The sequence below is a fragment of the Schistocerca nitens genome, chromosome 10, assembly GCF_023898315.1.
Source record: "Schistocerca nitens isolate TAMUIC-IGC-003100 chromosome 10, iqSchNite1.1, whole genome shotgun sequence".
NCBI lineage: Eukaryota > Metazoa > Arthropoda > Insecta > Orthoptera > Acrididae > Schistocerca > Schistocerca nitens.
This window is the reverse complement of record NC_064623.1, coordinates 114,360,441-114,382,870: the sequence shown is the minus strand read 5'-3', so window position 1 is coordinate 114,382,870 and position 22,430 is coordinate 114,360,441. Positions and strand designations below refer to the sequence as shown.

Below are 22,430 nucleotides of genomic sequence, written 5' to 3'. Positions count from 1 at the left end.
ATTGTAATTTTATCAGAGACAGCAAAGGACTTGGAAGAGCAGTTGAACGGAATGAACAGTGTCTTGAAAGGAGGGTATAAGATGAACATCAATAAAAGTGAAACGAGGATAATGGAATGTAGTCGAATTAAGTCAGGTGACGCTGAGGGAATTAGATTAGGAAATGAGACACTTAAAGTAGTAAAGGAGTTTTGCTATTTGGGAGGCAAAATAACTGATGATGGTCGAAGTAGAGAGGATATAAAATATAAATTTGTTAACATCGAGTATAGATTTAAATGTCAGGAAGTCGTTTCTCAAAGTATTTCTATGGAGTGTAGCCATGTATGGAAGTGAAACGAGGGCAATAAATAGTTTAGACAAGAAGAGAATAGAATTTTTCAAAATGTGGTGCTACAGAAGAATGCTGAAGATTAGATGGGTAGATCACATAACTAATGAGGAGGTATTGAATAGAATTGGGGAGAAGAGGAGCTTGTGGCACAACTTGACTAGAAGAAGGGATCGGTTGGTAGGACATGTTCTAAGACATCGAGGGATCACCAATTTACTATTGGAGGGCAGCGTGGGGGTAAAAATCGTAGAGGGAGACCAAGAGATGAATACACTAAGCAGATTCAGAAGGATGTAGGCTGCAGTAGGTACTGGGAGATTAAGAAGCTTGCACAGGATAGAGTGGCATGGAGAGCTGCATCAAACCAGTCTCAGGACTGAAGACCACAACAACCACAAAAACTACTTTACCTTCCTGTGGCTAGCACGGGAGCATGTTGCGGGGCATGCATTGCTGTCTGTGGTGATCACACACCCCACTAAGAACATTTTGTAACCAAACATTATGGTTACTTCATGTAATTATTGTCTTCAAAGAAAAGTGTCATCGCTGTTCGTCTCATTGTGTATTTCTTTCAGTTAACTTCTGCACTATACTGAACTGTAGCAATTCTTTCTACATATGATCCCAAGCTTCAGCACGCTACGTTACTTGGCAGTGACATCCTACAAAAGTTATTTTGTCCTTAAATTTTGCAAACCAGCGCAATTGCTGACTGAATTTAAAAATCTGTCATAATCTACTCACTAAGAGGTGTAATCTTATGTTTAAGGTTTAAAACAGTGAGACAAGTATTACAATCAGAAACTGTGTATATGTCTCGAGGCACCCCAAGTAAATACCTAAATTATATTCATCCAGTATTTGAGAATGAGAGTGCTTGGTGACTTGCAGAGAACTTTACACAATTTCAGACCTTTTATAAACTTTTACATAAAAAATTTAACACATTTTCTCATTTGTAAAGTAATCAGAAGTTTGCAACTGATCTACAGGTGGGGGTTCAATTCTTTAATACAGTTGTATTCAATCTGTGTGCCACAGAGTCCTAGTGTGACACAAATGACCATCTGGGGCATCGTGGATTTGTCTCGTGTGTGCTTGCGAAAGACAGTTGTGGGAAATTTCAGTTTATGGTATCGACCTATGTGGCCTCGACAGAGATCCATTCAGACGGTGCCCAGCTCATTTAAGCAAACAAAACCTTGAAGCTGAACTATTGCATGTCACACTTAGTAGCACTGAAGAGTTTTTAAAATTGTCAAGTGGAAGTGAAAAGCGAGAATTTGCCAAGGACAAGAAGGAAAGAAGTAATGAAGATAAGAAACTCGAGTACAGAAAATATGACGATAGCTGCTTGGATTTGGTTTTGTGTGTACTGATGCAAACAATGAAGAGCATACACAGTGTGTTTTGTGTTTGAAAGTATGCTGCCTAACAGATTAAAATGTCATTTAGAATGTGTACATATGAATGACACGATCAAACCGAGGACACATTTTCTAGGAAACTTAGTCAAATGAATGAACAGAAATCATTGTTTACCAAGCAGGTGAAAATCTCGAATCAAGCTCTCCCAGTATCTCACAGTTAGCTTACAGAATAGCAAAATTTAAGCAGGCCTATTACAGAAGTTAGTAATTCTACTATGTGATATTGAAATACTGTCCACTAGACTTGCAGAGTCCATTGTAAAACAGCTTTTGCCCATTCCTTTGTGTGACACTACAATTAGTCATCGGATTCAGGATTTACGGGAGGATCTTCGCAAACAAATTGTGGAAAAAATTAGGAGGGGGATTTTGGACTGCAGCTCGATGAGGCCATCGATACCAATAGAGATGCTCATTTAACTTTATATGTGTGATCTGTTGATGAAAATAGTAATGAAATGATGGAAGATGAGTATATTCACTAATGGGGCACAACCCGTGTTGGGGCATTACAGTGGTCTACAGCTCCTGTTGCTCTGTGGATCCATATTGAAGCACTCATTTCAAAAGGGTTTATCTGAAACAAGTACTACAGACTGTCATGTGGTGAACTTTATTAAAACTTGTCCTCAGAAAGGTAACACTTGTTAGCTTTTGAGGGGAAATATATTAGAGCGCATTTTTGTACTTAAGTGAGAAGTCCACTCTTACGTGGAAGAAGAAAATAATATCAATGCTAAGTGCTTTCTAGACACTGACTTTCTATCTCTGAACAAGTCTCTGCAAGGAAGTGAAACTCATTACACTCACCTTACTGACAAAGTTTCTGGTTTAAAAAATAAAGCTGCTTCTTTGAAAGAGAAAAATGAATGAGGAGGCAGAAATAGACTACTTTCCATGTTTGCAGCATTTTATAAATGAAAATGAGACGGGCCTTACCGCAGATATTTTTTATATAATAGAAGGACATTTATCTGAAATTCATGTTCATTTTGAAAAATACTTTCTTCCTCCTGAGTTCAATACTGCAGGAGAGGTAGAGTTGACAGAACTGTCATCAAATTCTTCACTAAAACTGAAGTTTTCATCAATGACTTCACCAACATTTTGGTATTCAGTAAGAAGAGTTTCCAAGCTTGAGCAAGAAAGTACAGAAGGAATTAATTCCTTTTGCAACTTCCTATCTTTGCGAGAGTGGGTTTTCGGAAGTGGCTGTTATTAAAACCAAATACAGATCAAGACTTTGTGCGAAGAAGGAAATGTGAGTAGCCGTATCCCATTTGGTACCACAATTTGACAAACTGTGTAATAAGAAGCAAGCTCGAGTGTCACACCTAAGTGGGTAGTACTTTATTCAAAAATTTTTCTAGTAATTATTTCTGTTCTTACAAGGAATCCTACAGGGGAGCTTAGAAAACAATATAGTTGGTTAGGGGAGCCCTGAACTCAAAAAGGTTGAAAATCATAGCTTCAATGAAATGGGGGTGAAGGGAGTTACTGGTGATTAACAAGTTACACATGTACAGCACTGGGGCAGATGTCCTGTCAGAATGGTGATATTATCCATTCTTGAAAAATCAGTGCCATGTTTTTACACATTAATTTTATCAAGAAACTTAAAATCGAATCCCAAGTCCTAAAGAAGAAAACATGAAAACTAAGTACATAAAAATAAATATAATTTATTTACACTTTTTAATTGGATCACTCTGGTCAGTTTCAGACCTCAAGTTTATTCCATAGTATTAAATCACCATTCCCATTGTTTACTGATTTTGATCCCTCATCTGGTTTGTGTGTGTGTCTTCCAATTTCCTTATTCGAGCAATGGAGAGTACAGGGTGGAATAACAACAGTATTATGAAAAGGATAGATTGCTACTCACCCTACAAAGGAGACAAGTACTACGAAAATACTGTTATACATTCAAGCTAGCTACACACACACACACACACACACACACACACACACACACACACACACACACACACACACACACACACACGACCAATTTCTCCAGACGCTGTGGTTGGATTGCAAACTATACCACAAGACCCATTGTTGACATTGGTCGCATGTGTGAGTTGTCCTTTTGTGTGTGTGTTCTCTATTTCAGAAAGTCTTTTGGCTGAAACTCGAATGTATAGCAGTCTTTTAGTTGTGCCTGCCTGCAACTCAACATCTCTTCTATATGCTGACTTACCTGATTTAGTTTTTGGAATCTTTTTTGGGTTGAGTTGGGTTGTTTGGAGGAAGAGACCACACAGCGAGGTCATCAGTCTCATCGGATTAGGGAAGGACGGGGTTAAATATCTCTACATTGTTGGTTTTTTGTTGTCATATTGTGATTTTGTTTCTGAGCAGTGGGTCAGTTAATTTTATTTCTGGTTTTTCAGAAAATATTCTGAGGCTGATTTTCTGTGCTATTTTTCAAAGTGATTTAAATTAGAGTTTGTTGAATGTTGTTGGAGAGAATAGGAAGGTCATCTGCAAATGTTGGAAAGCTTAAATTTATATTGTGTTTGGATCTTCCAATTTTGATGTTCTTTGGGTTAACCTAGTAGCATTATCTCATTATAAAAGATGTTTCACAATTCTTATTACAGGCTTCTATGGTTTGTAAGGGGTCTTAGTAGATAAAGTTTTGATTTAAAAAAATCGTGTCTGGAAGTGTTCTGTGTCAATGTAAAATGAGTTTGAAGATCATATCATTGTCAGTTATCCTGCTTCATGGTACACACACAGCAGAGATAATGGTCCCAGACCTGTGTGCTCTACTGGAGCCCATAGCATGGACTGTGTGTCAAGTACTTATTGTGGGATTCTCTTCTACTTGACAAAGTATGTACTCATCTATACTAAGACTGTGGTGTATCTGTGGAGTACCTCTCGTTGTGAATGAAACAGTTTCTCTCAGCTGTTGTTCTAGTCGGAGAAAAATTTTACGTGATTTCATAATTACAACAGGGACTGACCACAGCATCTTCCTGCCAGCTTGTGCACATGTCGTGAAGTGGGAGACTTGAAAGTGACTAGATTTTCAAACTTATTTACACACTACATTTCTGGACACAGGTTCCTTATGAAGTCTTCATCTTCTAAGCCCCCTCTACAACCCCTATGAATTGTGAAACATGTTGTACATTCCAATTCTCACTTAAACAGTAGTAGAGGAAGGAGTCCTTCCGTCCTGATCCTGTATTTATGGACAATGGCTCTAAAAACTCTCCTCTGAACTCGATTTTCAGTATTATGTTGGTTAACACAAGTTCTACTGATCTGATTAATTTTGGGTGGCGTTCGAAATTTCTTACGATTTTCAATATTTACAGTTTATAGACACATTTACGTGCCTTTTTAAAATGTACATATCTTATACAATAAAAAAGAACTTTTGCACGATTCACACCAAGTCATCTTCATCAGGCAGCACTCGGATGATCAGCATCTCGTAGAGATGACAGTTACTTTTGAGAACACACTGTCTGATACAGAGAAAGCAGTGGGTATACGACATTTTGTTGGATTGCAGATTATACTGCAGGAATAAGGTGAATGAAAGACATATTCACAGTACAAAAGAGAAGTAAGCATGTATTAAAAGTAATATATATATATATATATGTAACCCTAAGGACAAAGCTACATTTTCACATGGTTATGTACGAAAGAGATGTTGAGAAAATGTACATCTTGGAAGAGAAAATATACAAGTTTCTTACACATTGTGGATACAAAAAACATTTTTTAATATGTTATTGAATGTTTTCTTTGTATCTCTTTTATAATGACTAGTATATTAGTAAAAAAATAAAGACAAACAGTACAATGCAATCTTAACAACAATATAAGACAGAATTTATTCACCATTCTGAGTGTCATGTTGCAACTGCCTCCAAGAGACTGCAGGCTGTTATAAAGTGTCTTTGTGAATGCTTGGCATCAACAATTTCAGCACAATATTTTTGGAGACATTACTATGCTCCCAGCTTGAATCCTGAACAACTGCCAATGTGATACACAAGTTATTATTTATTTCTTTTAAGTAGAGATGATACAATTTTTCTTTTCCTTCTTTTGAGATGTTGATATTACTGATCTATTGTTTACTGGTTCAACTGCACCCCAATTACATCAGGGAGACTGTTAGCACTACACGAATGGTGAACAATATTGTTTCTGTTTTATTTTTGACGGTAGTACAATAAGTGTATAAATACGTATATGAGACTTGGCAAGATTAATTACAAGTGTCTTTAAGAGTCCCATGAGTCCACAGCACAGAAGTAATAGTGTTACAGAGACATAAAGTGAGTACATATTTGTTCAGTTTTATTATCTGAATTTGGTTGTTGCCTTATCTATTATCATCATCCAATGTAAGATGATGATCAGAAGACTATTCTACTTACATGCTGCTAAGTACAACAGAACTGACTGACTAATGAAGCGCTTAGAATGGGAGGAGATGTGGTAATAGAAAATAAGGGTGCTGATAATTTGTGACCCACATACTAGAAAATACATCTTTTAACGAAGTTTTCAAAAATAAAACTTTATAAAAGATGTCTAGTACATACAAGGCAAGAGGAAAATTTCAATCACAGTCTCAAATTACACATCTTACATGAGCTATATACAGGTCATATGATGCAGTGTCAATAAAAATCATTTAAGTTCTTTTGTTAATACTGAACATGGGTCGCACAATATGCGACAGAGCACATCGTCATCAATTTACATAATTAGAATGTAGTTGAGTAACAATCCCAATCGCTGACATCTGAATTATAAGTATGGCTGTATCCAACTAATCAGCAAACGAAAACAAACATAAATATTGTGCTCATGCTGAACAGTTAACAGAGGGGAAGTTCAGGGCACATATATGCTGGAGTAATTATGGCTTCTTGAACAAATATAATATATGCTATCAGATCACATTACAAAATTACCATCAGGTACTGAAATATTCAGTGTAAGACATTTCTGCATATGATTTATGAATATGCATCATTACACTACTTTAGACCGAATGGGCAGTTATTTATCAACAATTGAAACTGGAACAATTACAGGAAAAGCTGTCAGCCTTGTTTTGATTTATTCTGTCCAAATAGTTGGAAGAAGCTAGTTGTTCAGTACGGTGCCATGCAACATTATTTCGTTAATTCTGTATGCCATTGTTAAAGCAGACATTTTCAGTTGATAGGTATTTGACATTCATTTCACCTCAGTGATGCAAACCATGCATTGCACAATGCATTTGCTGCAATATCAATAGCTAAGCACCAGAAAATCTCACCAATTTGAAAATTACCAACATTTTGTAACAAGGAAAACTCAAAAAGGATTCGACTACAGTAAATACCGATTTTTATGTTCGCCAGACACTCTTCTTTACTCCCTCCTACTTTTCTTAGTAACTTTCATCACCCGAATAATTAATAGAAGGCGTACAATATAACAACAAACATTTTCAACTGAGAAGAAAATAAGAAAATCCAATGAAATAAAGACTGCATATACAAAGCAAAAATAGCTCATGCCTTAAGTAGCAACTTTAATTCAGTGCCAAGAGAAACTACCACAATATATTCTCCCTCTAAAGTAAATAAATATCACAGTTAATACACTAACTTCGAGACTTGAAATTGGAGAAATTAGCAAAATTCCAGCTTTTCAAAAACTACGAAGTTTGCTATAAATTATAAGTCACTGACAGCTTCAGAGTCCAGACATATGAAAACATGAGTTAGTCACATGCCTTATGCTGCTTGATGTAGTGCTTCTTCAGACTTTTCTTTGTAATGCATGAAACGATAAGAGCATTACCTCAAAATTTAAGACCACCAAACCCCAACTCATCACACAGCAGATTTCTCACAGGGTACCCAACAGAAATAAATCACAATTATCTGAGTTTTCTGTTTGAAACTCTCCACACTACCACTTGCAGTGACACGTAGGTACTTTGTAAGTAAACATTCTGTCACACAAATATTTCCAACAACTTACACGCGTGGCCAGCAGCAAGTGTCTCAAGTCTTTCAATCAGCAGTTAACTTAATTATACTGTGTTCAGGGACTGACAGGCAGTGCTTAAATAAATACAGACAGTTACCCCTCGCCTTCAGTCTTTCACACTATGCGGGGTATGTGACACCTGTCACGATGTTCGAGGCCACGCAATCTTGGCGTCTATTCGTTTGTATGCGAACATACAGTGCTTCCCGGCACTAGTCACGTTGCCACGCACATCCTGAGGGCATTCACTGTCTGCTAGCAATGTCTCTGCAATGAAAAACAAATTTTTAATTAGACAAGCACAAAACAAGGGAAACTTACGAATACATGTACGTACATTCAACTGTTTGAAGAAATACAGCGGCTAGACATTTTTTGACAGCTTTACTTACAACAAGACATGTTTTGAACTTTCACTTGACTTCATTTACCGTATTTACTCGAATCTAAGCCGCACTCGAATCGAAGCCGCACCTGAAATTTGAGACTCGAAATTCAAGGGGAGAGAAAAGTTTTAGGCAGCACCTCCAAATCAAAACAAAGTTGGTCCATTGTAATATGAGACACGATTTAGGTCAAATAAATGATGATACAGCTACAGTAGTTTGGTTCGAGTCGTACGCTTAGCAGTTAAGCTTTACCAGGTAGCCATTGCTACGCGTCAGGTGCTCCGTCCTACTGTACTGTGTCATGAATTATTTGTCGCATTCTGATAATGAGTGTTTACGGCTTGTCGCTGCTCGCGGCATGGCTTGCCTTTGTGCACGCTACCGCCGCTTACAATTTAAAAAAAAAAAAAAAAAAAAAAAAAAAAAGGAGAGAGAGAGGAATCATCTCATTGGCAAAACAATGGCAAGGGACTGCTATCTGTTGTTACTTACACTGCTACTTACTTTGATAATGATCAACAAGAAGCAAATAATAGACTGCGTATGATAGATGTTGTGAACGAGAGTTTAGCGAAAATTTTTCTCCGTTTGAAAATCTTTGCAGACGCCTCTTTAGTACTTTACATTCTGCACAGAAATTAGAGTCATCTTAGATTTAAAAATCTATTCAATTGCCGTGCTTCATTTCTGACTGTATCACTATTAGGCATAAGAAGAATACGAATATAAACATGACATGATATGTATATTCTTCCGTGTTTGCTGTTGTCTCACTCTAGTTTCGTAGTTTATTAGGCAGACAGGATTTAAATGAAATAGCAGCAAACACGAAACAATACATGGCAAAATGTTTATATTAGTATTATTCTTATGGTGAAAAGAATATTGCATGTGATTCACAATTCATGAAAGTTCCTATTAGCAACCATCTCTTCTCACAGGTAGGAAAAAATTCAGAACGTAGAGTTAGCCATATTGACAAACATCCCAAACAGTCTTGCCAGTCGGATTTTTGTAGTACATTGAAATGCTGCTACATTCGAAGATGAACAATATGGAATATGTATTTACTTTGTTGGATAATGTATGAAAATGCAGTGATCGAAACTCGGGGTGGAGAAAAAAGCTCGTCTTCCATCTTTTTTTTTTTAATTTATTTACAGACACAGAGGTTTTGGCACCAGTATTTATCTTTGTGCCTGCAAAGCATGCCTGTGTAGCGCTACATATATTCGACGGCAGAAGTTAGTTGTGGCGGCACCTACCAACATTTTTCAGAACTTCCGCTTACTTTGCACTCGATTCTAAGCTGCAGGCGGGTTTTTGGATTACAAAAACCGGAAAAAAAGTGCGGCTTAGATTCGAGTAAATACGGTAGATCTTCATCAACCCAATGGCTTTGTCGACTGCATTTTGTATGATGCAGCTTCCCTGAGCAAAATAACAATTTGTTTGGCGGTCTTGTTTCCTGAGTTGTTATTTAAGTTTAATTAATAGTTAGGTGGATTTACTTTTATTCTGTAACTTGTGTCTCCTTTTTTTCATTTCTATGCATAGCAAATCCAGTTCCAGTTTCACTGCATTTGCCACCTGGTTGGCTTACACCTCTGTCTATTTCTGAAGTCAGTGGTGTTTTCAGACTTAATAAAACTTGTCTCTACAACACAAACAATTGGCTTAATATATACTGTGTGAACTGTAACAAATCATGGTAGGTTACATTAGAGGCAGTCTTTTCTTCTTTATTAATGATGCAAAATGACTATATTATGAATTAACATGAATGATTGTCTAACTACTGGATTAGTGACTAGCTAGCATTAACAGAAATGAGTATGGCAGATCCTACGTATAAAAAGTAATATCACATATTTTACATACATATGCAACTAAAAGTTTAGAAGGAATAAAAAATAGTAAATGACTTACATTATACAAGTTACTAAATTGTTACATAGGAAACAGGAACAGAAATTATGGTATTTATTATCATTAATTATGTTTTTCCTAGAGTGTGGTTGATGTGTGAATTGTTTGAGTAATTTTTCAGAAATTTCTTACAAACATTTTGTTGGATCATTCCGTTTGATCATTTGGTATGTCATTTGGAGGCGCGTACTTAGGGAATAAATTTCTATTTCTTGGCATATGTTCATTCTCTTGCCTCTGTTGGTCAGGAGCAGTATTTATAGATCACACACTATGTCTGTCCCATCTTGAACAACATATAGAGCAAGGTTGTATTTGCTAAGAATTTTTCATTCGAAGAGCATCCATGTGTCTGCAACTCATTACAGTAGACAGAACAATGGTTTAGTCTTACAGGTGCATGTAACAAATTTAGAAGTTGGTGATATTAAGTCTACATAAACAACTGACTTCAGGAGTAGTTTCTGAATGTATAAGAAACATGTAGCTTTCTGTATGATTTCCAATACAAACAAATGCGCAAGTGGGTCACAAAATGAATGCTGTGTTGCACGAGTGAAGCTAAAAAGTGTGTATAAAGGCAGAGAAAGACGCTGTCAAGTTCCAAAATAACAGTAAGTGTTCCTAACTGTAAATTAAACATAAATGTACAACTCAGGAAACCTGGTAGCAAATGAATTGCTATTTTGCTTAGCACAGATGCAGCATTCAAAATACAGTTGCCAGATAATGTTATACTGACGAATATATAAATGTGTTAAACCAGTTGAAGATGGGCATATATCTATATGAGAAGTGTCCGGTTGCTGTATTTCTTCATGTAATATAATCCTTGCCTGTACAGCTTCACCATCATTATCGTGGATAAAATATGAATATGTACATTCAGTTATGATGCCAATGTTAAACTATTGTACATAACAGATTATTTGTAATTTGAAGTCGTGCAACTGTAAAAGAGGATTATAGCTTGTTCATGCAAACTAATGAAAAAATGACTTGGACAGCAACCATTCAGGTACAAGCAGTTTATTCCAATATTTTTGGAGTGAAAGAAATAATCAAAGCTTAAGATACGAGTAAAATAATTAGAAGAGTGAAGTATCTAAACTCAACACTTTTGAAAAATATTTAATTTCTCCTCCTATTGCTCATAGAACTTATTGAATTCTTGTCGTCTTGCCATTACAGAACTAGTGCATATTTATATTATAGTGAAACTGTTCAGTTACAGTTACTGTCAATTTATCCGTGTTCTCCCTGATTCCTACCCTTCCTTCAGTTAACTTTAAAGTGAACTGATGAGAAAATAACTGTTTCAACTGTGGGACATAATTATAATTTCTTGGTAAACAACACAACTTGGTGCTCTGCATGCTTCATCCACAAGTCAAGGCAGTTCATTGCGTTTTGGTAAGATAAATATACCACACCACATGCATCACTCCTGTTGTACCACTTGAAAATACAAAAGTAGTGGCTATTAAAGAAAAATTGAACTCAGTTTTACCAAATTTGAAAATTAATTTACAAGTTACTGAAATATTTGGGAGAAAAAACAAAATTTTTTGTTTTCAGACTACACTTACCTTCACCATCCACCAACTTGAAGAGACCATAATCCTGCGGATTTGTGATGCGCACTTTGTGTGCGATGATCTTGCAGACTTCCCTGGTCGTCATGTGCGGTCGCACGGGTAGTGTCTTGGTGATTATGGATCCGTGCACTTCGTCAGGAACCACCACCTTCAGCACTGACTGCAGTTCCACCTCTGGAGCTATGCCACTCTGTAAATGGTAGCACGTGATGTAACACAAAGCTGTTCTACGCAATTCTCATCTGTTTGTGAACTGTCTTTGATTTGTCAAACATTCATGCCAACTCTGATAAGGAAGGACACCATGTACATTTTAACAGTATTGTGTGTTCTGCACAAATGATTCAAGGGTGAGATGTCGGATGTTGTCAAGAAATTCTGACAATATTTCATTGGCACAACTGACCGACATCTTCAGGATTGACGAACACATTGCCAACTGCGAGCAAAGTTCCCCGTTCTCCCGCCCCTTCCCCGAGAATATATAATTTTGACAGCAGTTGTAATATTGATACAGACAAATGAAATGTTACATTCAGATTCATTTGCTCTATGAAACATGAAGTTGGACACTGATGTTGTGAAGCTAATGAAGTATATGTTTATGGGCAATATATGGGTTGTGCAGCAGAAATGGAAGATCTTTCTATATTATTCAACAACATCTAGTGAAGTAGTACCAAGTTTTTTTTTACAGCAATTCAAGTCTGTCACAGTCTTTCCAGAGGGACACAACCAAAAAATAAAAATAGGTAATAAAGCATATCTACAGAATAAGATGTTTAACAAAGTAAACCACTGAAGAGTGGGAAAGAAGGCTAGGCAGGGAAAGGAACGATGTGTTGCTCAGACCCCCAATGAGAGTGACAAATCTCTCTGCCTACGCTCATCCTCAATGCAAGTTGCTCCATTTCATGGTGGGGTCTGATTGACCTGCCACCTCTTTTTAACCATCCACAACCTTCTCACCTCCCTGAGGAAGGAACTAAGAGTTCCAAAAACTTTGATAGTGAGTGCAATTTTATATGAGTCAACACCTACATCTATGAATATACTCCACAGCCACCTTATGGTGTGTGGTTAGTACCAGTGCAACACCCCCTCCATTTCGTGTTAAGAGTTGTAAACGGTTTGTGAGAAGAATGATTGTCGGTAAGCCTCTATGCGAGTTCAAATTGCTCTCTAATTTTATGTTCATGGTCTTTTATTGACATGTAAAGAGGAAGCAAAATATTGGTTGACTAGTATAAGAAAGCACACGAGTGGATGTTTAACAGTAAACCGCACCATGATGCCCAACGGCTCTCTTGCAATGTCTGCTACTCAAGTTTACTGAGCACCATCACGAAGTTTTTGCACTTGCTGAATGAACCCCTGAGAACTGTGCTGCTCTTCTTTGGACCTCATCTATTTCCTCTATCAATCCTAACTGGTTCAGATCTACGATTGATGATCAACATTCAAGTTGAACGAGTGTTTTGTAAGCTACCTCCAGTGTTGATGCACTAAACTCTCTGAGTATTCTCGCAATGACTCACAGTCTAGCATCTGCCCAACCTGCAGTTAGTTTTATGCACACTCCTAGAAATTGTAAGGGTGTGACTGCTTCCAGTGGTTGCTTTGCAATCACGAAAGCATTCTAATGGGTCTTTGTGCACTTTGTTACATTTGTTTATATTAAGGGTCAACTGACAATCCAATCAGATAGCTAGTACAAAATTCTGTGCGCTCTTATTCTGTTCATTTGACGGCAATGCAGAACCGTATCGAATGACTTCCAGAAGTCGAGGAATAGAGCATCGACCTGGGTGCCGGTATTAACTGCTTTCTGGATTTCGTGGATGAACAGTGCGAGCAGCGTTTCAACAGAATCATCGTTTTCAGAATCCGTGTCGATTCCCACAGCGGAGATTTTCAGTCACCAAGAAATGTTGTAAGGTGAGAGCATATTACAGGTTCGTAAATTCTCCAATGGATTGATTTCACAGATATAGGCCAAAAGTTTAGTCCATATGTTGAATGACCCTTCTGGAATATGGGAATGAGCTGCACAATTATTAGGAGTCAGTGACCTACAGTACACGAATGCCAGAAGAGGATAAAGTTCTTTTGCACATCCTATTTATAAATGTACTAATATCCCATTAGATCCAGTGGCCTTTCTTCCATCAAACGGTTTCAGTCATTTTTCTATACCACAGTCACTTACTTTTATAACAGTAATTTTGACGTTCATGTGAAATTTTAAAGGAGCAACTGCAGTTTGATTTTCCTTTGGCAAATAGTTTTGGAAAAAGGTCTTTAGTGTTTTGGTCTCTGCAGTACTACGCATTTCAGTTCTAAAGGTAACCATCAGACGTCAGTCATTTTGTACGTCAGATTCAGGTATCTGAAGGTTTACCTGAGGGCAACCGGCAGCAGACGGTGGGGAGCGGCGGAAGCTCTTGAGCACATGAACAGCCGAGCTGAGCGCCGTCAGGTAGTAGCCGGCTTCCCCGGACAGCAGCGACGGCTGCAGCAGGCCCCACATCAGGTCCGCCTCGATCTCAGCCGCCACCTGGTGACAAGCGACAAGGGCACAGCATTACCACTGGTGTTGTGAGGTCTACCCTCAGAAAAAGGTGTAGTGAAAGTGTGAAAGTGGGAAGAGTCAGAGAGAGAGAGAGAGAGAGAGAGAGAGAGAGAGAGAGAGAGAGAGAGAGAGAGAGAGAGAGAGTTGGGGTGGGGGGGGGTGGGGGAGGGGATGATTAGTTACCTTCTTTCTTGGTTGTGTATTTATTGATTTATAGTGATCAGAAAGCTGTAGGGGTTGTGCTAAAATATTCCCCTCCTCACCTCTCTTTCCAGTTTGGTGAACTAGGGACCACAGAGGTGTAATATGCCATTCACAAAATGCAGTGGTCCATGTCCTGACATCCATCGGCTGATGAAAGATGTTTGTGAGTTAAGGCAGTTAGTAAGCAGGGAGCACCCCACTTTCAGGAGCATTTTAATGGTTTGTGCAGATTGGAATTGTACCGATCCCACACTATCAGCAATGAGGGCCACGGAGTGGCCAGGGGGGTCGTTTGCTCTGTGAGGCTGCAAGGGAAAGGCACGGAGCAGATGTGACCTCCGTGACACCACAGAAACGTTCACGGCGTTGGTGTTCTGTTTTTACTTTGCTATTGTTCTAAGTATTCTCTGAGACAGCTGGAATGTAATGCACGTGTAGTTGATTCATAAACAGAAGTTAAGAGTTGTACATTATAAGAAATACATCGAGACGAACTTCTCAGAGTGCGTTATCCTACTGGAACACGAGAACTATCTTTCGGCATCTTCGCCACTTCCGATCGAAAACCACAGGGAAGAAGCTGTGTCACGGTTCGAGAGTACTTCATAGCAGGACCCACGCAGCATTGGTAGGAACCCTGCGACATGGGGTACTTTACAGAGAGCACGAGAAAAAGAGAAGCGAGAAACCTAATAAGATAAGGAAATAACGCACCGACTGCTGGACTGTTTCGACAGAGTATTCCTAAATCCCCATTAGGAAAATGAAATCAAGGGAACACTATACCACGCTGTAATGGCCTAAGTGTATCAGCCGTACACGTGCTTTTTTATTTCCCATTTAAAGTAATAATGCTCGGTAAATTCCATATAAATATTTGCCGAGTGATAGAATTAGTGTGGGCAAGTTGAGGATATTCATGGTATTACTTGTTTTAGAAACTTATTTGATGTCTAGTAATGGCCGGCCACGCAGTAGTTCAACCCGACAGCGGATGAAGCACACGGTCGGAGAAAGTTGACCAGTGACGGATAGCAACATGACAGTGACTCAGATGGCACAAAACTTGCAGAAACAGTTGACGAGAATAACGAAAACACAAATTACATTGTAACGCGTCATGTCTCGGCTCTTATTCTTTTATGCTAGGTTAGATTAAATAATATCGATATGGAACTTAACACTGTTAGATTTACATGAAGTTTAGGCAGTTTTTCTACATGGGGCACAGAGATTGCAAATTTGTGGTTTCAGAATACAATAAAGATATTTTTCTTTAGGAATACACATTTTCTTTACACAAGGAGAGTATACGAGTGACTTGATGGTGATTTAGTTTTGAATTTATCGCATTACAGTTAAATTGTGTTGCAGGGAGAGAGAATTATTCTTTGATTGTGCTGCTTAATCTGAAATTGTTATTTGCCTGGAACGGTAGAACTTTTGCTACTTTACGAATTACAAGTGCGTAAGCACTCAAATGCTAAATTTACAACCTCAGTAAGACTTTACGTAATTATCCACTGCACATAACTGGGGATTGTTATGTTAGTCCCCTTTCTGATGGACGATTCACCAAAGCCAGAACTGTAAGACCTATATCATCAATGAACTTTTAGCACTCAGGAACAGGAGGTCGGGACAGTTATTAGTCAAACCCAACCTTTCTGGGCCATTAAATATGAGAACTGCCACTATGTGGCAATTTTTCATTCACCGTATTTCTTCATGTTACTTCATCCCTGTTCTCTTACTGATTCTGACTTGGAATCTCACCTTAACGTTGTTACTACCACTACCACTACCACTACCACAACTACCACCACCACCACCACCACCACCACCACCACCACCACCACGACTACTATAGGAGCATGCACAGAAGAAGATGGTGGTGATGTGATTCACAGTAGCAAGCATCAGTGTACCATGTCGTGCTCCAGCCAACATCATTCCTGCGGTGTCTGTCTGTAGTGTGCACTTCGGTGACCAAACAGAACATTTAGCATTGATTATAGTGTTAGTTTAGATACCGTGAAGCTACTTTGATACTATACTGGTCATTGCAAGCAGCACACGACAAATGTGGCAAGTATAACATTAACAAGTGACAGCAGTAGTTTTATGAGCACAAAAATTTACCTAGAGAAACTCAGAAGCAGAAACAGTGTCTAGTGCACTGCCACAGAACGTAATTTGTGCAGGCTAACCGAGAAAGAAGAGCAAAACCGGGCCAACAAGTGACGTGCTCAGTTGCTGCCAACAGAAAAGAAAAACTTCTGGCCCAGAATTCCGTGGACAAATTTCATGCACGAAAAACAATGGTGATTGTTGTGTGTTGTGGAGAGACTTCGGAAGAAAAAAAAAAAGATAATTATTAATAGTGACTTGCTCTTGAGCAGACGGACATGTATATTAGTATTGTAGCGTTGAGAAAAAAATGTTATTTAATTTGGTTTAATTCAGTCGTGTGCGAATGCCCTACGAAAGTGTGGGCTTACTGTTTAATGTGGCAGTGAAATGGTGTATTGAATTTTGAATATAGAATATGTTAACAGCAACTGAATTCTGAGAGAGTCTTTATTTGGACTTTTTTTTTGGGGGGGGGGGGGGGGGGGCGGGGGCGCACAAAACTGCTATGGTCATTAGCACCCGGTCTGTGACTTAGGAAACGGTAAAAAATGAAAATGGAAACCAGCAGCAATGGGAACAAAACTCAAAAAATTGGAGAAACTAAAAGCAGAAGGAAAGCTTAAAAATCCACTACAGAAAGGGGTTGGTTGTCCCCAAAAAGAACTTCAAATGACTCACGTCATCCCACTGGCACTAATAAACTCGAGAACGCGATCGGCCGAGCACGTGTCATCTGCTAAAATGGACGATATATTAGGCGACAGCTGGAGACGGGCGCGTGACGGAGTAAAATAGGGGCACTCGATTAAAAGGTGTCTTACCGTCCACAGCTGAGAGCACTGGGGACAGAGTGGGGGAGGATCGCCGCTTAAAAGATGTCGATGGCTAAAAAGACAGTGCCCTATCCGGAGTCTAGTTAAAATTACCTCATCCCGACGACGCGTTCGCGGGAGGAAGAGGTCCAAGCACAGGGAAGAGCTTTCATGTCCCACAATTTATTATGGGGAAGTGTCGACCAATGTGCGTGCCATAAAAGAACAACACGACGACATAAATACTCCATAGATCGGTGAAGGGAATCGATCGAATAGCTGGCCGAAGAAGAGAGACTGCAGCCTTGGTCGCTATATCGGCCGCCTCATTTCCACAGATACCAAAGTGTCCTGGGAGCCAGAGGAACGCCACCGAGAGGGCCCCCCCAGGTGGAGCAAGCGCAGACAGTCCTGAATCCGGTGGACCAGAGGGTGGACAGGGTAGAGAGCTTGGAGACTGAGGAGAGAGCCGAGAGAATCTGAACAGATAACATACTGTATCCGCTGATGGCGGCGGATGTATTGGACAGCTCCGCAGTATAAACCGAACACTGGTCGGGAAGCCGAAATCGATTTGGGGTGTCGCCAACAATATAGGCACTCCCTACACCTAACGATGTTTTCGAGCCATCAGTGTAAATAAATGTGGCTTCCTTCATTTGTGCACATAGAGCAGCAAATGCCCGATGATAAACAAGTGAAGGGGTACCATCCTTGGGAAATTGACAAAGGTCACGGAGCAGGCAGATCCGGGGATGGAGCCAAGGCGGTGCTGTACCCCAAGTTGTCAAGAAGGTTTTAGGAAAGCACCCTGGGGTATCCCGTTTTCTTGGGAGAAGGTACGGGAGAGAGTAGTGTTCACCCGCACCCTAAATGTGCGCTCTGCCATAAATTCGCAAAGAAAAAGTGGCAGCCGACCTCGAAAGCCCCAAGAGAACAGTGTGCGGAGGATGCCTGTCCTCCAACAGGTATCGTATGCTCTCTCCAGATCAAAAAATATTGCTACTGTTTGGCGTTTCCGGAGAAAATTGTTCATGATATAAGTGGAGAGAGCAACAAGAAGGTCAACTGCAGAACGATGCTTTCGGAAACTGCATTGGGCAGGTGTTAAAAGACTGCGGGACTCCAGCCACCAAGCTAAACGGCAATTCACCATACACTCCAAAACCTTACATACACTACTCGTGAGAGAACTGGGGCGATAGCTAGAGGGGAGATGTTTGTCCTTTCCAGGTTTCGGAACAGGAACGACGATAGCTTCCCGCCATCATCTGGGAAAAATACTGTCGGTCCAAATTCAATTATAAAGGTGAAGGAGGTAACGCAGACTATGGGTTGATAAATGCAGCAACATTTGGATGTGGATACCATCCGGTCCTGGGATGGAGGAGCGAGAAGAAGAGAGTGCATGTTGGAGTTCCCGCATGGAGAAAACAGTATTATAGCTTTCGTGATTTTGAGAGGAGAAAGCAAGAGGTTGCACTTCCGCTGCACGTTTCTTCGGGAGAAATGCTGGCGGGTAATTTGAAGAGCTCGAAATCTCAGCGAAGTGTTGACCCAATGAGTTAGAAATTGTGACGGGGTCCACTAACGTATCATGCGCGACAGTGAGCCCAGAGACCGGGGAGAAACTAGGCGCGCCAGATAACCATTGAATCCGACTCCAAACTTCCGAGGAGGGAGTGAAGGTGTTAAATGAGCTAGTAAAGAAGTCCCAGCTTGCCTTCTTGCTGTCGCGGATGATGCGACGGCATCGCGCACGGGACTGCTTATAGCAGATACAGTTGGCCAAAGTAGGATGGTGGTGGAAAATGCGAAGAGCACGTCGCCGCACACATATTGCGTCACGGCATGCCTCGTTCCACTAAGGAACTGGGGGGCGCCGGGCAATTCGGAGGTGCGTGGTATTGAACGTTCCGCAGCTGTAAGAATAATGTCTGTAATATGAGTGACCTCATCGTCGACGCTAGGAAAGTGACGGTCATCGAATGTCGCTAGAGACGAAAAAAGTGTCCAATCGGCTTGGGCAAACTTCCAGCATCTCGGGCGCATATAAGGCAGTTGTGGTTGCAATCGAAGGACACATGGAAAGTGGTCACTTGAGTGTGTCATCAGCAAGGACGAACCATTCGAAGCGCCGAGCTAGCGGAACAGTACTGACCGAAAGGTCCAAATGAGAGAAATTTGTCGTGGAGGCAGACAAAAATGTAGGGTCCCCAGTGTTGAGGCAAACAAGATCCGCTTGGTGGAAGACGTCTAGCAATAGTGAGCCACGCGGACATGGATGTGGAGATCCCCAAAGTGGGTGGTGGGCATTGAAGTCCCCAACCAGCAAATAGGTGGGTGGAAGCTGACCAAGAAGATGAAGGAGATCAGCTCGTGCCATTGATGTGGACGATGGAATGTGTACAGTACAAAGAGAGAAGGTGTATCCAGAAAGGGAAAGACGGACAGCGACTGCTTGGAAGGAAGTGTTTAAGGGGATTGGGTGATAATGGAGAGTATTATGGAGAATAATCTTGAGTCCTCCATGTGCTGGAGTGCCTTCAACAGAGGGGAGATCAAATTGGACTGACTGAAAATGGGGGAAGACAAAGCTGTCGTGGGGACGCAGCTTTGTTTCCTGAAGACAGAAGATGACCGGCGAGTAGGATCGTAGGAGGATCGTCAATTCATCCCGATTGGCTCGAATGCTGCAGATATTCCAATGGATAATGGACATAGGGTGGACAGAAAATGGAAGAATGTGACCAAGGTTGCCGTCAACTCAACGATTGCTCAGAGCTTGCGACCAACAGCGTGGAACGGCACTCAGCCGAAGGCAAAAGGTCCTGATTCATAGGTTGTTCAGGAGCAACTCCTGGCACCAGCGATCGGCTGGTTGATCAGCCGCCAGCAGTGCACCTCGGCGACACAGAAGACGGCCAAGGGCGGTTACCGCCAGGTGGTGCTGTAGATGAGACACGCCGTGGCGGAGAAGGACAGGAACTGGGTTTCTTATTAGCTTTCTTGGAAACATGATGTTTAGATGAAGGAGGAACCAATGGTTGTGAAGTTGGGGTACGTAAAAAATCTTCACGAGTATGCTCTTTTTTGGAAGTCCGGGTGTCTGACTTTTGGCATCGAGATTTAGCAGAACCCGATGAAGGGTGAGCCATAGATTGAGCGGGCGAAAGTGGGGAGGTTGAACGGGTGATCTTTGCGCTGGCCAATCTAACGACCGTGTCACTAAAGGTGGGATCACAAGTCTGCGTGGCCGCTGTAGCAGGACTTTGAATTTCGCCACGCTGCACTCGTTCCCTCAGATAAAAATTATACCGTCGCAGCGGTATGAGCGCTCGACAGCAGAGAAAATACTAAAATTGTAACTTTTTTTGTTTTTCTATCCATTTCTCTATTGTCTCTAGAGAGTGGAAGCTTAATGCAGACGTGATCTGATTAAGACGAAAAAACTTATTAATGTGTAGACATTGTGGAAGTTGTTATGAAATTCGGAGGATGGAGAGAAGCAACTAAAATAAATTGCATTTAATATCAAGACGGTTTTGGATACATTAGAAATTCCTGGACAATGAAACTTATTGCAAAATTTCGGAGCAGACTTTTGATGCAGAATTGAAGGAGATTTTTGAAGACCTGGATGCCGCACGAAAGAAGATATGTTAACCTGGTAAAGGATGAACTCTTATCTATGCCATTTCCCCCTGTCAGTTACATTTTGTTAGTCTCTGTTCTTTTTCAATAATTTTTGTAGTGGAAATTGGTTTAACTTTTGCTCAAAAACGCCACAAGGACCACCCCAACTATAGCTTTTCCGAATCACGAAGTCCGATAGCTTTTCTGTAATATGAAGTCCGATTTGCTTTTCATTCTTGCCCTTTTTCACCGTCATTTACGATTTTAAAACCCCTTTTTATTCACCATTTCTTCCCACCATTTTCAACCTTTTCTTTTATTTTCTTATCTTCTCTTTTTCTCTTTCTCTTTTTTATTAACCACTACACCGCCTCCTTTGTTGGCTGAGGAGAGGCAAGGACAGTGCTGTATTTTCCTGTCTGAGGCACAGTGGGCTTTCGACTTGCGAATAATTTTTGAGCAGCAAATGTCGACACCTTTTCCTTCACTCTGATTTCCTGAATGAGCTTTTCGTCTTTAAAAATGGGGCAATCTCGAGAGGAATCAGCGTGGTCACCCATACAGTTGATGCAACGAGGGGATGGAGGTGGACAAGCACCCTCATGGGCATCCTTGCCACACGTAACACATTTGGCCGGGTTGGAATAGGACTCGCTGGTGTGATTGAACCGCTGGCACCGATAGCAACGTGTAGGGTTTGGGACGTAAGGGCGAACGGAAATTATCTCATAGCCCGCTTTTATTTTCGATGGGAGTTGAACTCTGTCAAATGTAAAGAAGACAGTGCGGGTTGGAACGATGTTCGTGTCAACCCTTTTCATAACTCAATGAACAGCCGTTATGCCCTGGTCAGAGAGGTAGTGCTGAATTTCCTCGTCAGACAGTTCGTCGAGGGAGTGTGTATAAACGACTCCACGTGACGAATTTAAAGTGCGGTGCACTTCAACCCGGGCAGGGAAGGTGTGGAGCAGTGAAGTACGCAGCAATTTTTGTGCCTGGAGGGCACTGACTGTTTCTAACAACAAGGTGCCATTCTGTAATCTGGAACAATACTCTACAGGACCTGCAAATGCGTCAAAACATTTCTGAATAATGAAAGGGTTGACCGTGGAGAAGTCATGACCTTCGTCAGACCGAGAAACAACAAGGAACTGTGGCAACGATGGAAGAACTGTCTGTGGCTGCGACTCAGTGAACTTACGCTTGTGAGCAGACATAGTGGAAGATGAGGAAACCATTGCGGAAGAATCCCCCATGATTACCGGCGTCTCCGATGGCGCTCTCCTCCCTTGTGTGGGCCCCTCTCTGAGGGCCTTAGCTGATTGTTCACACCTCAGGCCACACCTCCCGAGAAACGGACGAA

General features: G+C 40.6%; 1 protein-coding gene across 2 annotated transcripts in view; it reads right to left on the bottom strand.

The window, feature by feature from the left end:
- Positions 1-5,387: 5,387 nt before the first annotated feature.
- LOC126209774 (protein sprint) overlaps positions 5,388-22,430 on the bottom strand; it is a 308,754-nt gene continuing 291,711 nt past the window's right edge. For both annotated transcript variants that reach the window (XM_049938899.1, XM_049938900.1), the window contains 3 exons: positions 14,112-14,267; positions 11,702-11,900; positions 5,388-8,061 (listed from right to left, as the gene is read on the bottom strand). In XM_049938899.1, the coding sequence (XP_049794856.1) occupies positions 7,937-8,061; positions 11,702-11,900; positions 14,112-14,267 (480 nt within the window). In that variant the 3' untranslated portion in view covers positions 5,388-7,936. The remainder of the gene's footprint in view (positions 8,062-11,701; positions 11,901-14,111; positions 14,268-22,430) is intronic.